Here is a 16,253-nt window from a genome sequence, read left to right on the forward strand (position 1 = left end):
ACTAGGCTGGCTTAACAAATGTACCTACCTTTCCTTCTTTCCTGCCTTTTTTCCTCCTTCCTAGCCTCCCACCCATAAATAGCTGAGTGTCCGCTGTATTCCCGGAATAAAAGAGATCTTATCTTATTTTCTATCCCCGGTGACTAGGACAGTATCTTGCAAAGACTGAACACCTGAAAAGGTGTTCAACTATCTTACAAATGTCCATCATTTCCGTCAGTTCCCCACTGCATCATTATAGTAAAGAATGTGGATCCACTAAAATTATCCTTCAAATAACATTATTTCTCAACCCTTCTTATAACATAGCTCTTGCAAAATTCTAAGTTCCTTAAAGAGCATTAACATGAACTCTTAGCACTGGATTTCATTAAAAACTGATTAGATTAAGATATTTAACTAAATGACAAAGCAGTGATTTGGCAGATGTTCTGAAAATTTTAGGGAAAATAGTCATGAATATTTCATAATTTCCCTCCTTCCCCAAAATAATTCTTAATGATAATAAATTATATCAAGTTTGTTTACTACCTCATACCAAGAAAAACTAATTAATGAAACCTTTCAAATTATTTGTCATAATTATTTCATCCCCAACTTTGATACTTTCCTTCACAAATCAATTTTCATACTACTTACTAATATTCTAATATTAAATGTGAATACGATACTTTGAAATATTGCTCTCTCAATATCCATCAAATTTATACATTTTAAAAAACTAAGTCAAACATTCTTCTTATGGGTCATCATTTTATATCTGCCTGTAGGACTTTGAAGTTTATCAATATTAAAAACTGGTATAATGTAATAATATTTTGCAAGAGATTAAATGGTAAATATGTTACTTCCTAAATGATTTTAAATACTATTAAAATAGGTTTGAAAAACAAGCTTCCAAGGGGAAAAAAATGTATGTGTAAGTGCTTCTGTTTTTCCAGGTCATAGAAAATTCTGTCTAAAAAAAATGAAAAAATCTAAGAACAAAAGCTGTTCTACTACTTCAGTACATAATATCTTCTAGTACTATTTTTTTTATATTCATATGGCATTTCCTGTTAAATGTGATCGCACTATTTGTGTGTGTGTGTGTGTGTACGCGCGCGCATGCACCCATTTTGAAAGGCAAGGAAAAAAATATTATTCTTTTCCATGGGTCTATTCCAAGTAACCATGATTGTCACTGAAAATATAAAGTTGAAGAAATATTCCAATAAAAAATTTTTACTGTAAAGGTCAAACTGTATGAATATTCCAATAGATTGGTATTAAATTAACTAATTTATATTCTCCTGAAATAGTAAAAGCAGTAAGCTTTTCAAAAAATGCTTAATTGTTAAAATCCTGCTATTCAGAGACTTAAATACAGTCTTCTATGTCAAAAGAAATGGGCAGAGAAATACAGTAGAAAACAGGAGGTAAATAACTGTATTCTAAATAATACCATGATATTTTCAAAGATAAATGACAATAGTGTCTGGGTTTTGGGATGCATTTTTGTCCATGTAAGTGTCATATATCCCCATAAAATGAGAATAGATATGAAGGTTTCTAAGATTTCTTTCAGCTGTAATATTCTATTGGCTGATTATACTGTATGTCACAATATTATTTCATACCATCACCCTAAATCATTTTACATAGGACCTAAGGAATCTCATAAGCTTTACTTTTAAACACAGATCATATCAAGTTTTTAAAAATTCAAAATAATTTATACTTTATATCATCTAAGTTATATTTATGCTATTCAAATACATAAAGATATATTTCACATATATAAAATATATATTTATCAATCACCTGGTTTTAAACCATAGATGAAGTTAGTAAAATTGCCAGTATTATAAATTCAGTTAATGGCTTATATTTTTAAAATCAATTCCTAATTGTCATTTTGAAAATTTACTCTTTCAAATATTTAAAAAGAAAAATATACAAGTATTTCTTCCAAGATATATCTGCATTAATTCATTTTAAGAACTGTAAGTCAGACATGCAATTTAAAAAGATTTTGAAAATGTATTCAGCATATCCCAAACTGAGACAGGCTATAAATATAGAAGCATTTTAAATATAAAACAGCAATGATTAAGCATATAATCATAAACAGACAAAATTAATTATTCACTGAAAAAATGCAATAAAATCTACCATTCACTGTCTAGCTCATATTTATAACTACTATTTTGTCAGCTATTCACAATAATAAAAACCATCTAGTTCTTTTGCCCTGCTGTAGGCAGAATCCTAGTTTGTTCCCTTCTGATTTTTACCATGAATATTTATACTTTAAAATTAAAAGAAAGAGGATTATATAAATTGTTCTTCTGCCTCCGAAATATATAAGGCAAGTACCTTTACCATGTGAAAAATACTGTTACAGCAGATATGTCATAACTTCTTACTCTTCATACCTTTTAATATAACAATATGCCTCTAATGTGTATTCTAATGTTAACAATTATGCCATTACCTGATTCTTTTCAGATACCGTAATGTATCAGAAGCGCAAAAACATATATGATAACTCAAAACTCCTTTTTTATCTCCGTTCTTTAGGTCCGTATTTGTAAAAATCTGAGTGCCTTAAAGTGCTCCGATTGTTCATTCTAATGATGTTCCTACCTTCCTTCACTGTGGCTGCCTTTTGCCTTGATGGTGTCACCAGCTCCTTTACAGTCTGCAAGACTTGAATCATTGCTAGTCATTAACAAGCCAAAAAGACTCCAGCTGCTTCTTCCAGAAATCCAACAGGTCTCATCACCAAGAGCTCACAGCATTTCTGCATTCAGGAAGCTCAGGAAGGAACACAGTTCAACTTCAGAGAAATAAACGTTTTGCTTAGCAATCCATGAAGGCTCTGAAGCAGTTAATAAGGAACAATGAAAAGATAGGCTGTATCTTCTTGAAATGATGGATTCAAAGTGACTTTCAGCACATGTGAAAACCAACATCCTCAAAGTCCCAAATGTATGACTTTGCAAAGCATTAAGTTATAAACAAAACAAAACAAAATGTAGATAATTTTTCTATAAATCACTAAGCACAGTGAAATCATTTTCTCACAAAAGTCATGACAAGAAAAATAAAGTGCTATGCTATAAATTTTCATATAGTGGATCGCAGATGCTATGTGCAAGTTTTAAAAACACATTCAGAAATAGTTAACAAAAATACCCTGCACTGTCAAAGCCTTAATATATTTTCCAATTCCTCAAAAATCTTGTATTTGAAACACAGAAAATAAAATGTAGATAAAAATAAAACTTATATTGCTAACTCCAAGCTCCCAGATCTGCATAAACGATACAGTACCTCAAAAAATATCCTCTAAATTCCTTTCCCCCTCCTCACACATACACCTCTGTCAATCCTAGTAGATGAAGAGAACTCTAGGTTCACACTGCACACTAGAAATCCCCAAAGAGGTATATAAATTGGTTGATCTTGCCATCAGAGGCATGGACCAGAGAATTTCAAATCAAGTATAACCACCATTTCTGCCATGAGTTTTAACAGCCAAGTTGCAACAATGCTCAATTAAATTTTAATACCTTTCTTACATGTTCTGTATTTCACATAGCAACCCTTTTCAAAGTAAACCTTCAGAGTTAACTGAAAGAGAAAACTGAAATTTAAGTTAATATGGTTAAATGTTACTATTTACTAAAGTGACTCTCCACCAGCAAGTTGTTCCCCTTCTTGTGCTACCAACTTCCCTCTGAGTTTTCTTCCCTTCCCATTTATTATTTTGATATTCTTAATGTACCATAAAAAGACTCCCAGAGCAAATCAAAGGCAGTTTCTTTGCCTCCACACAATTACAGGCTTTTTTGTTACTTTCCCATTTTTCAGTTACACTTCTGAGGCATACAGTGAATCAACCAAGGTTTGTAAAACACAGGCTCCAAAATTCAGTGGCTTCTTCTGCTTTCTTTGACACCAAGTCTCTTCTGTAAAAATGTAGTTGTAAAATTCAGGGTGACATTTTCAGCCCTTCAAAGAAGAGGTACTATAACATATGCATATATCTCCACCTATAATGTATTCTCCATATGGGAGTTAATTTAAGACATCAGTGCTACAAATCCATGAGTGAGAAAATATTTGCAAATGGAGAACAAAACAGGGCATTAATACTAACTACATAGTATCTTTAAAGACCACGTTTGTACTTGCAAACTAATCAAAGCAAGAGGTTGCACCGGTCAAAGACCAAGTTTTAAAGCTCAAGTCAAAACAGTGCTCTTTAACAAATTCCTCTGATAACCTGGTATAGACAAATCAACATTTAAATCAAACTCCTAAAATCAAGTTCCCCTAATGCTTTTTATTTCTTGTCCTGTTTCCCAAGGCAGTCCTGAACATGAAATAGGCGTTAAGTTTCTCTGGAATTATATCTTTGCATTTCCAGCTCCTGAGAAATCACTTCTCCTCTCCCGGGAAAAAAATAATAATAATGTTTTTGAGAGGTATTTTTCTGTTAGCTTTGCTTTCTCTCAGTATTCTTCTCTTTCTATGCAAGGAAGCGGATACATAGGATATGATCCTCTCAGTCAACTATGCTCTATGTCTGATCCATGAAGAGGCTGAAATATCTATATTCATGTTTCCCTAAATTTCAGTTCTCATCATCACCTATCTCACTGATATCAGTGCTGGTTTTGAAAATGAAAATCATATAGCAATCGGTCTGGACACACTGTTACAATATTGTCAGTCCTTACCTTCTGCTAAGCAACCAAGAGCTTTTTCTTCTCTCATTCTCTTCTCATTGTTTCATGACACGCTGCATCCATAAAAATATTTGAGCACATATTCTAATATGTATAACTGAGCTGTGCTCTAAAATGTGAAGATCATGAAAGATTAGAAGGACTGAGGACCTATTACAGATCAGAGAGTGGAAAGTACAGAGTCAAGGTAAGTAAATATAACACATGATCCCAGATTAGATACTGGAGCAGAAAAAGATGAGGGGAAATGATGGCATTTTGGGACAATGGATTAAATTCAAATTCAAGCTATAGATTATCAGTGTAAACTTTCTGACTATGATCATTACAGAGTAGTTATGCAATAGACATCCTGGATTTTAGGAAATACACCCTGAAGTATGAAGTACTTAGGGATAAATACTTTAATTTACTCTTTAATGATTGAGGAAAAAAATAATACTAATATAGAATGAGAAAGCAAATGTAGTAACATTTGAGATATCCAGGTATAAGAATATAGGAGAATTTGTGTTATTCTTGCAACATTTTCCTAAGTTTAAAATTATTTCAAGATCAGAAGTTAAATCCTGACTACATATTTCAATATATATTTATCTGTTTATAAAAGATACATATGTATTTATATCTATGTATGTTAGTCATACAAAACAGTAATTTCAAAGGATGAGAAAGATATAAAGAATTACATATTTCTATATCTGCTGTTTGAATTAACTGTGTGTAATATGTATACATATATACATGTAGGTATTCTCATCTCTGCTTCTTTCACCCCACATGTCATTCTGAACCTTCCTGGTAAAAGCAGACAAACCTCTGTGGTTACTTTGACAGGGATAATCTTAAAAGAATTAATTTCTAGATCCTTAACTCCCATATGTACTTATTGCTAAAGCTGACCTGCTTAAAAACATGCCTACAGCAGGGTTATTGCATTCCCATCTCCATTTACACAATCTCCTTTCTCCCATTTTATAAGTAAAAGGCCAACCTTTACCCATCTTATTATGGCGCAGTGCTCCAAAGGGTAAAACATGGGAGGTGGTGGACAAAGACAATTCAACACATCTTTTAATCAAGGCATGATAAATAACAGCCCATTCCCCTTATTAAGATATGAGTTTCTAATAAAATATTACTTTATAGTAAATAAGTATCAAAATTTATCATATGTTTGTTGTTGTTGACCAATGGCATTAGGATAAAACTCTGTGAGGAAAGTGGAATGAATGTATAATTTCAGAAAAAAAAAGAAAGTATTAAAATTTCTGTCTACTAAGGAATAGTTTATTCATTTTTTAAGTGAATGACACTGGGTATCAAACCACTGTGATACTTAAACGTAATTATACTTACAAGGATGATGTAACAGTTTTTGATCATTATTTTTTTCCTTATTGGGCCTCTAGAACAAAAAATTGGTTTAATCATATTCCTTGGGTCATATAACTGATCCATGCACAGCCCAGCTTTATTTATTCACTTGTTTAATTATATTTAATAATTTAATAAACACCAGAAAGCAATTACCCAAAACAAAAACTAGGACCTTAAAAATAATCAACATTTAACCTACAGTCCTACCAACCACCAACTCATCATCCCCCTTCTCTAGCCCAAAGTAAGAATCATCCTTTATCCTGTAGCTACCTATCATTCCCTTTAGCTCCTTTATATCTACACCTATAAATATATCTGTATATTTGTGTTGTGTGTGTGTATTTGGCTGTCCTAAACTTTATAAAAAGAGTATGATGTTTTATATAATATTTTGGTAATTATAGTTTTTCTTTAAAATGATTCTATTATATTCTAGTCCAGGGGTTCTCAATCTTCAGTATATACTGAAGTTGCCTGAGAAGTTTTAAAAGTATGATGCCTGGGTCCATCCACAGGGATTTTGACTTCATTGTCCTAGGGTACAGCCTGAGTATCACAAATTTTAAAAGCTCTCTTAAATGATCCCAACATTCAACCCAGGTTAAGAACCACTATTCTAGAAGAATGACACAAGAAAAGCTAATTACATGTGGATAAATAAACTTGAAAAGTACAAAATATTATTACTCTACTATTACCATTTACATTTAGATAGATAGATAGATGATAGATAGATAGATAGATAAAGAGATGGGTGCACAAAGAAAAAATATCAAAATGTAACCAATAATTATTCCTCTGAAAGGTGGCATTATGTATTAATTTTTACTGTTTTTTGTTCTTGTTTTTTTTGCTATACTTTTCTACAGACAATAAATTTTACTATTTTTTAAAGGAATTACATTTTGGTTTTTGAAAAGCCATATCACCTCACCAAAAAATATACTATATAGATGGCAAGTAAGCATATGAAATAGGCTCAATATCTTATGTCTTTAGGAAATTTCAAACAATGAGATGCCACCACACACCTACTAGAATAATTAAAGTCCGTAACACTGACACCACCAAATGCTGTTGAGGATGTGGAGCAACTGGAACTCTTTCACTGGTGAGAATGTAAAATGGTATACCCACTTTGGAAAAGCTTGGCAGTTTTTTACAGAAGTAAACAGTCTTACCATACTATTCAACAATTGTACTCCCTGTTATTTACCCAACTGAGCTGAAAACGTCTATCTACACAAAAACCTGCACATGAATGTTTATAGCAGTTTTATTTATAATTGCCAAAACTAGGAAGGAACCAAGATGTTCTCCAGTGGGTATTTGGAGGAACTTTGGTACATCCAGACAATGGAATATTATTCAGCAATGAAATGAAATGAGATATCAAGTCAAAAAAAAAGACGTGGAGGAACCTTAAATGTATATTGCTAAATGAACAAAGTCAATGTTTAAAAAAAGCCAATCTGAAATTATACATACTGTATGATTCCAACTATATGACATTCTGGAAAAGGCAAAACTAACGGATAGTAAAACAATCAGTGGTTGCCAAGGGTTTGAGAAAAGAGAGAGAAGGATGAGCAGGTGGAGCTCAGGGAATTTTTAGGGCAGTGAAACTGCTCTATGAAATTGTAAGGGTAGATATACGTCCATCATACATCTGTCAAAATCCATAGAATGTACAACACAGAAAGTAAACCCAAATGTAAATGATGGACTTTAGTGAACAGTAATATATCAATATTGGCTCATCAATTGGCAGTAAATGTACCAAGTAACGCAAGATGTTAATAACTGGGGGAAATGGGAAGGTGGAGAGTATTATGAGGGGGTATAACAGAACTCTTGGGCTTCCCACTCAATTTTTCTGTAAATCTAAAACTGTTCTCAAAAATCCTTTTAAAAAATGACAAAGGAATTCTATAATAGATATTTAATCTACATCCTACTCTTCAGACTTTATCTGAAATAATACAAAATTAACCAAAAAGTACAGAGTTTAACTGGAGAGAGTGCTTAAGACAAAAATTATAATCACCTATATACACAAAGAGATCCAAGGTGGCTTGGTGAATAAAAAATGTTCATTTCCCTTGCAATGAGCTGCCTGCAAACAGCTGTGATCTGATTCTTTTTTTTTAACAGAAATTTCTGAACTCAATTTTGTTTTCCACATTTGTATTTTTGTTATACATATACCCCCCAAACCACTAACTTTTGTCTAACCCCAAAACTGCTGACTTACTTTTCATCCCTATCACTTCCAAACCCAGCATTCCCAGAGAGGAGCACAAGGGGGAATGCCTGCAAGAGAACAGGAGTGAGACAACAACAAGGAGAGAAAGGCAACAGGCTGAGAATATGAGCACTCCCTACTACCCACCTATTTGGACATCCCAAATTATGCCATTCTCCATTTTCCTTTCTCCAAATCAACATATAAGGCAGAAAGCAGCTTCTTTCAGATGAAAAGAGATGGATAACTGGACTTATATGGTAAATGATATAAAGAAAAAACAGCTAGGTAAAGGGAAAAAATCTGTTCCCACCATTACTTGAAAGAAAAGAAGGAAGGGAGGGAGGAGAGAAAAAAGAGGAAGGAGGGAAGAAAAGAAAGAAGGAAGGAAGGAAGGAAGGAAGGAAGGAAGGAAGGAAGGAAGGAAGGAAGGAAGGAAGGAAAGAAAGAAGGAAGGAAGGGAGGAAGGGAGGGAGGGAGGGAGGCAGGGAGGAAGGAATGGAGGGAGGGAGAGAGAGAGAGAGAAAAAAAGAAGAAAGAACCAGACTGAATTTGGTTTCCTTTGTATCCTTTCTCTCATTCACTTATTATAATAAAAGCATTAACAAAGTTCACTGGAGCATCTTGTTTTGCTCTAAGTGTTAAGGACAAAAGAATCAGAATTATTCTAACGCAAAATCATACTACTATTCATAACAAATAATGTTATCAGTAATTCAAACCAAATCCCAACTCCCTAGAATCCTGAATTACAAACTTTAAAAGTCTCTATTTTCTTATTTTTGTCAATATATATCTCTAATAGTATTCTTTATTACAAAAATAATGCATGTTCACTGTAGAAAATAAGTATCCAAAAATATGCCAAAAGAAAATAAAAATGTCTCTTAGGTCCACCACACAGATATAAGCACTACTAAGCTTTTATATTCTTCCATGTACTTTTTGGTTGATTTTATAAAAGTGGGGTAATATTATGCATACTCTTACTGAAGTGATATATGTTTTCACATTTTAAAATATTTCATCAACATCATTTTTATACAATCAACGCAGACAAGAGTATTTGCACTGTGCTCTACATCTACAACTTTTTGATCATGTGAATAACCACCAAGCATCTTCCCATTCTTGGCACTGATTCAGATTTTTTTCTAACCCTTTTTCAGAAAACATTTTGGGCTTTCCTGGAAATACACTTCAGAATAAAACTGTCATCTTTTTCAGGACATGTAGATAAATGAGAAGAAAAAAATGTGAGAGGCCACACTTCTTCTAACAAAAATGATCTACAAATATTCCAGATGTCATCTGGCCTGCAAACAGAAAAGACCACTGAATATTAAACTATAAACCCATTTCTGACTGGTCTCCTTTGGGTTAATAAATCAGTTCATTTCCTTGTCATTCTAATTAAATTTTAACAGTGGGATATAATCACCTTTTTCTAGAATTTTTAAAATAAACCTCTACAAATTCATCAATATAAACTACACAATATGTTGTTTATTTTTTAAAAGTTGTTTTTTTTTCTACCTAAAACCTATACTATTTTCTGTCCAAATAATGTTCAGGTGCTTTTACAGTATTCCTAATAATTCATACTGGATATTTAAAAGTTGATATTGTCAGGATCCAAGATGGTGGCGGAGTAGGTAGAAGCTATATTAACCTCCCCACAGGACCAAAAAGGAATTGCAACTAAATTAAACAAAAATCCTGAATAACCAACTAAACACTAGCTGGAGAGAATCCTTATAGCCAAGGGCTTATGGAAGAAATCACATCACCACAGGACTGGTAGGAAGTGCTGAGGAGCTAGAGGGCTGGATGGGCTCCCACGGGCAGAAGCTGAAGTGCCAGCGGGATATTTCAGCAGCCAGGGGATTCGCCCACAGAAGCGTGGGGTCTAAATCCCAAGCTGGGCTCTCCAGGCTGAAGCACCAGAACCAGCAAAGAAACTCAAATAACATCTGGTTGTGAAAAGCATCAGGGTTTCTGTCTACCAGAGAGAGAGCTAGAGACACAGAGAGCCTCTCAATGGCCAAACACAAAATTTCATTTGCAGGCACTTACCCTTGGCTCCAGTGGAGGGAGGGCACCACATAAACAAAATGACAGATGAAAACTACATGATCATATAAATAGATGCAGAAAAGCATTTGATAAAATCCAGAACCCATTTATGATTTAAAAAAAAACACAAACCTCTCAGCAAAGTGGGAATAGAAGGAACACACCTAAACATAATAAAGGCCGTATATGACAAACCCACTGCCAGCATCATACTCAATGAGGAAAAACTATAAGTGTTCCCCTAAGACTGGGAACAAGGTGGGGATGTCCACTTTCACCTCTCTTATTCAACATAGTACTGGAAGTCTTACCCACAGCACTCAAACAAGAAGAAGAAATAAAAAGCATCCAAGTTGGAAAGGAAGTAAAACTGTCATTATTTGCAGATGACATGATATTGCACATAGAGAACCTTAAAGATTCCACCAAGAAACTACCAAAACTGATAAATGAATTCAGTAAAGTAGCAGGATATAAAACTAATACCAGAAATTAGTTGTATTTTTATATGCCAATAAATAAACTATCAGAAAGGGAAATTAAGAAAACAATCCCATTCAGAATTGCTTTAAAAAGAATAAAATACCTAGGAATAAATTTAACCAAGGATGTAGAAGACCTGTACTTGGAAAATTGTAAGACACTGAAGAAAGAAATTGAAGAAGATAGGAGTAAGTGGAAGCACATCCTGTGTTCATGGATAGGAAGAATTAACATCATTAAAATGTCCATACTACCCAAAGCAATCTGTAGTTTCAATGCAATTCCTTCAAGATTCCAATGACATATTTCACAGAACTAGAACAAATATTCCAAAAATGTATATGGAACCACAAAAGACCCTGAATAGCCACAGCAATTTTGAGAAAGAAGAACAAAGTTGGAGGGATCATGCTACGTGATAACAAACTACACTACAGGGCCACAGTAAGCAAAACAGCATGGCACTGGCATAAACACAGACACAGATTAATGCAACAGATCAGAGAACCCAAAACGCACACTTTTATAGTGAATTAATATTTGACAGAGGAAGCAATCACATACAATGGGCTAAAGGTAGTTTATTCAATAAATGGTGTTGGGAAATTAGACAGATAAGTGCATAAAAAGGAAAGTAGACCACCTTCTTACACCACCACATGCAAGAATAAATTCAAAATGGATTAAAGACTTAAGTATTAGACTCAAAACCATAAAAATCCTAGACAAAAACATAGGCACTAAAATCTCGCATATTGCTCATAGCAATAGTTTTTCTGATATATCTCTTCAGGCAAGGGAAACAAAAGAAAAAATAAGCAAATGGGACTACATCAAACTAAAAAGGTTTTGCACAACAAAGTAAACTGTCAACAAAGTGAAAAGACAACTTACTGAGTGGAAGAACATATTCACCAATAATACATCTGATGAGGGGTTAATATCCAAAATTTATAAAGAACTTATAAAACACCAAAAAAACAAACAATCTTAATAAAAAAATGGACAAAGGACCTGAAGAGGACCTGACAAGGACATACAGATGGCCAATAGACATGAAAAGATATCAACATCACTAATCATCAGAGAATTTCAAATTAAAACCACAATGAGATATCACCTCACACTTGTCAGAATTGGTATCATCAATAAATCAACAAACAGCAAGTGCTGGCGAAGATGTGGAGAAAAGGGAACCCTAGTGCACTGCTGGTGGGAATGCAGGCTGGTGTACCCATTGTGGAAAGCAGTATGGAGTTACCTCAAAAAATTCAAAATGGAACTACCTTACGACCCAGCAATACCACTTCCAGAAATTAATCTTAAGAAATCTCAAACACTAAGTTGAAAGAACATAAGCACCCCTATGTTTATTGCGGCATTATTTACAATCGTCAAGATTTGGAAACAGCTCAACAATACATGAGGAGATAAAACAACTAAGGTACATTTACACAATGAAATACTACTCAGCCGTAAAAAAAAAAAATTTTACCCTTTACGTCAGAATAGATGTACATGGAGAACATTATACTAAGTGAAATAAGCCAGTCAGAGAAAGACTAATACCATATGATTTCAATTATATGTGTAATCTAATGAACAAACTGAACTAACAAGCAAAATAGAGAGCAGGCTGACAGCTCTGGTGGGGAGGGGCTGAAGAAATCAAGGAAAAAAGAAAAAGGACTCATGGACATGAGCAACAGTGTGGTGATCACCAGGGGGTGTGGCAGTGGAGGTGGAAGAGGGTAAAAGGAGGATAAATGGTAATGGAATAAATACAATAAAAAATAAACTATTTAAAAAATAAATAAATGAAAGTTAACATCAAAAACTAATCAACTACCCTCACAATGTCCTGAAATCGTAGGATGTGGAAAGAACCACACAATATATGTTTATGGATGACAGACATTATCCTTCTTTCACATAATCTCAAAGCATATTAGATGATAGTAACTGTTTATGAACAGAAATACTTGATGTAATTAAGTTAGCAGTTCTTTCAAAACCAATTTTTAAAAATACTTTACCAAAGGGCAATTCATTTTACTTATAAAAAGCAACCAAGAAACTTCGCAGCTCTGTAGTTCAGTGAAACTGTTGTAATTATGTGCAAAATATGCTTCACAAATGTGAGAAATAAAAATATATTACCCAATATATTTCACAATATCTAGAAAATCTGAATGTATTGACTGCAAACCATAAATGCATTTTAAGGCAATAAAATTGTGTTCATCCATACAAAATGTAACAAGCACTTAATGTGCCTAATGTCCAGTAGATACCTTAGAGGTACAGTACCAGTTGAAGGTTATTACAGGAGTGATCAACTCCTCCCATTCTACCAAGAGAAGCTAGCATTAAACACATACAAAATTAATTACTGGATTACAATTGAGATGACTTCTCCAAGTAAGTATAGGATGACAGGAGAATGTACCCTTAAATAGAAAATTAGTGTGGATTAAAGACCAAACATAGTAAATTGACCCTTAAACAACATGGAGGTTAGAGGAGGCGATCCACATGCAGTTGAAAATCCACATGTGTTAACTTTTGACTCCCCCAAAATTTAACTCAGGTCTCCCTTAGTATCTTAGGGGATTGCTTCTGGGACCCAAACTCTCACCTCCTCTTTCCTCTTTTAATTAAGACCCAAAGACATAGACAAAAACATTTCCATATTATAAATTTAGCCTAAGAAATTAATTCTGGTTTTGGTTCTCTTTTTCTTTTAAGAAAAGGGGTAAATTCACCAGTGACATTCACTCCACAAATACTTTTTAAAAATTGTGCCATCCTAAATAACCAAAATATAGGGAAATGATTCATCATTACCTTTAAGGAATATGATATTTGTGAATTCTAATTATAAAAAAAATTACAGAAATACAACTGTCTAAACACAATTCAATGTTAAAAGTCCAAATATAAAATCGCATATAAACTATGAATTCAATTATATAAAATATATACTATCTGGGCAATACCAGAGGGTTATATGCAAAAAAAGCAATGGTTGCTTTAATATAGTGAGGTTACACTTAATATTTCCCCCATTTCCAAAATGTGTATAGCTTAAAGTTATATTATACTTTAAAACAAAAGGGTGTGGATTGGGGAAAATGAAGAGAGCAGATTTAGATACAATTAGGTAAAATTAAGTATAAAATGAAGGCAACAGTTGAGTGTTAAATGAAACCAAAGTTACAAACTTAATCTCCTCCAAACACCTACTTCAACCAATGCTGAATTTTCCTTCGTTTCTTTTTTTTTCCTCAAGATTTTATTTATTCATTTCTAGAGAGGGAGGGGAAGAAGGGAGGAAGAGAGGGAGAGAAATACCCATGTTTGAGAGAAATATTGATTAGTTGCCTCTTACATGCCCCCAACCAGGACCCAGCCCCCAACCCACGCATGTGCCCTGACTGGAAATTGAACCAGCGACCCTTCGGTTCACAGGTCAAGCGCTCAATCAACCGAGCCACACCGGCTGAATTTTCCTTAATTTCTTAATTTTAATATCAACCTCTCAACTCCAGGTCTTCACAAATGTTGTTCCCCTGCTTAGAACCCTCTCCCTTTTCATTTTCCCTTAACCAGGCCTCAACAGAAAAATGATTTTCTAATGGTGGTCTTCCTGCCCTTCCTGCGGGTCATTCTTTTGCTCCTGCAAACTCCTGCATTTTCTTTCTGTATCAATAATAGTGTGCTACCTGTGCAGTACCTGTCTTCCCCAATAGCTGTGAGGCCCAGAGTCATGTCTTGTTCTTGCCTATATTCCCAAAGACCAACACAGTATATGTGGAGGTGCTCATTAAGTATCTGTTCGTAAAATATAAAAATATAATTATTATTTATTCAAAATTACATAATCTCTTCCTTTAAATTTGTTCTAAAATTAACTCAAACATCACTCTTTAAACATTTTAAGAAATTAATTTATAGCATCATGTGTCTCAAAGTTGTCTAAAAAACAATATTTCAATCTCTTATATTTTGCCTAATATTCCAAATTCATTTTCTAGCTTTCAATACACCTTGCAATTATTAAAATTTTAAGAGTCATAACTATGGATGTTAAGTATCCTGACGTTTCACATTAAATGCTAATATAACCCATAAATCTCTAAAACCTAATGAGAATGATCGTCTTGATATGTTCATTTCTTCTATTTTTAGCTGAAGAAAATTTACTAACAAGGAGGTGCCACATAATGAGAAAAGCTTATCTTTAGTAAAGCAATCTCAATTTATATATGAAGAGCCGCAGCTGGTTTACTGTTACAAAACAATTCAATAGTACTATACCTTATATCTTGATAGTATTTGTTCAACAACATCTTGAGATTTTGTCAACATAACTCAAAACAGAAATTGTGCAAAAAGGAATTTCTCTTGATAAAAGCCAAGGTCTACTTTCAAGGTCATCAAATATTCTATATTTCATTGCCCTCTTTCTCAGGCCGTTGCAATAAAAGCAAGACAGGAACTAGTAAAGCAGAACAATAAATCCTGTTCTTATGCAAGAAGTTTGAATTCTATTTCAGTTAAAGAAGTGGGAAATCTTTTTTGCTAAAGAACTAAATGGGAAGGAAATAGAGAGATCAATAGGCAGTCTTCCTTTCTTTTCCTGAAGGAACACTGCCCGCCCCTAAACCACTCACACATGGTAGGACAAATCTCAATAGAGAAACACTCAGACAATAAAGAACTAGTCTATATTCTTCAAAAACACCATATCATGAAAGATAAAAAAATCTGAGGAACTGTTGCAGATTAGAGGAAACTGAAAAACCTTGACAACTAAATGCACTGTGTGAATAACACTCAGCTGGATCCTGTCCTGGAGCAGCAAAACTGCTCTAAAGGACGTTATTGGGGAAACTATCAACTGGAGAAAAGAACTGTAGACTAGCTAAATCTATTTAATAGTTCTACGTTAGTTACATAAGAGAATGTCCTGTTCTTTAGAACTACACAATGAAATACAAAATGGATAGAGGAGAAGCATAGTAAATGCAACCTAGTCTCAAATGGTTCCAAAATAAATAATATGTATTTTTCAAAATACATATTCAGAAATTTAAAACACAAATAAAGAATTGATCCTATTGAAAGAATAAAGTTGGACTGGTTGGGAAGAAAAGATAGAATTTCATGAAATCAAAGGTAGAATTTTACCTGCTGAGAAGATACACAGTAATCAAAGGGAAAAAAATGGCTTAAGAACAAGCTGCAGATGTAGACATTGTTTTTCCCATCAGGATGCAGCTCAGCACTAAGCCTGAAAAGCATATTGATATTTTCCAGGGAGA

The 16,253-nt window shown here is 33.7% G+C and overlaps 1 protein-coding gene across 3 annotated transcripts in view; it reads right to left on the reverse strand.

Moving 5' to 3' along the window:
• Window positions 1-16,253, reverse strand: part of USP6NL (USP6 N-terminal like) — a 185,441-nt gene that overhangs the window by 135,420 nt on the left and 33,768 nt on the right. The window contains exon 1 of one of the 3 annotated variants that reach the window (XM_090266508.1): window positions 2,629-2,821. The exons of the other annotated variants lie outside the window; for them this stretch is intronic. Within the exon in view, the coding sequence (XP_090122634.1) occupies window positions 2,629-2,701 (73 nt within the window). The 5' untranslated portion in view covers window positions 2,702-2,821. Of the gene's footprint in view, window positions 1-2,628; window positions 2,822-16,253 lie in introns of those variants that run through there. 3 annotated transcript variants of the gene reach the window in all.

The sequence above is a fragment of the Furipterus horrens genome, unplaced genomic scaffold, assembly GCF_987537825.1.
Source record: "Furipterus horrens unplaced genomic scaffold, mFurHor1.1.pri manual_scaffold_2, whole genome shotgun sequence".
NCBI lineage: Eukaryota > Metazoa > Chordata > Mammalia > Chiroptera > Furipteridae > Furipterus > Furipterus horrens.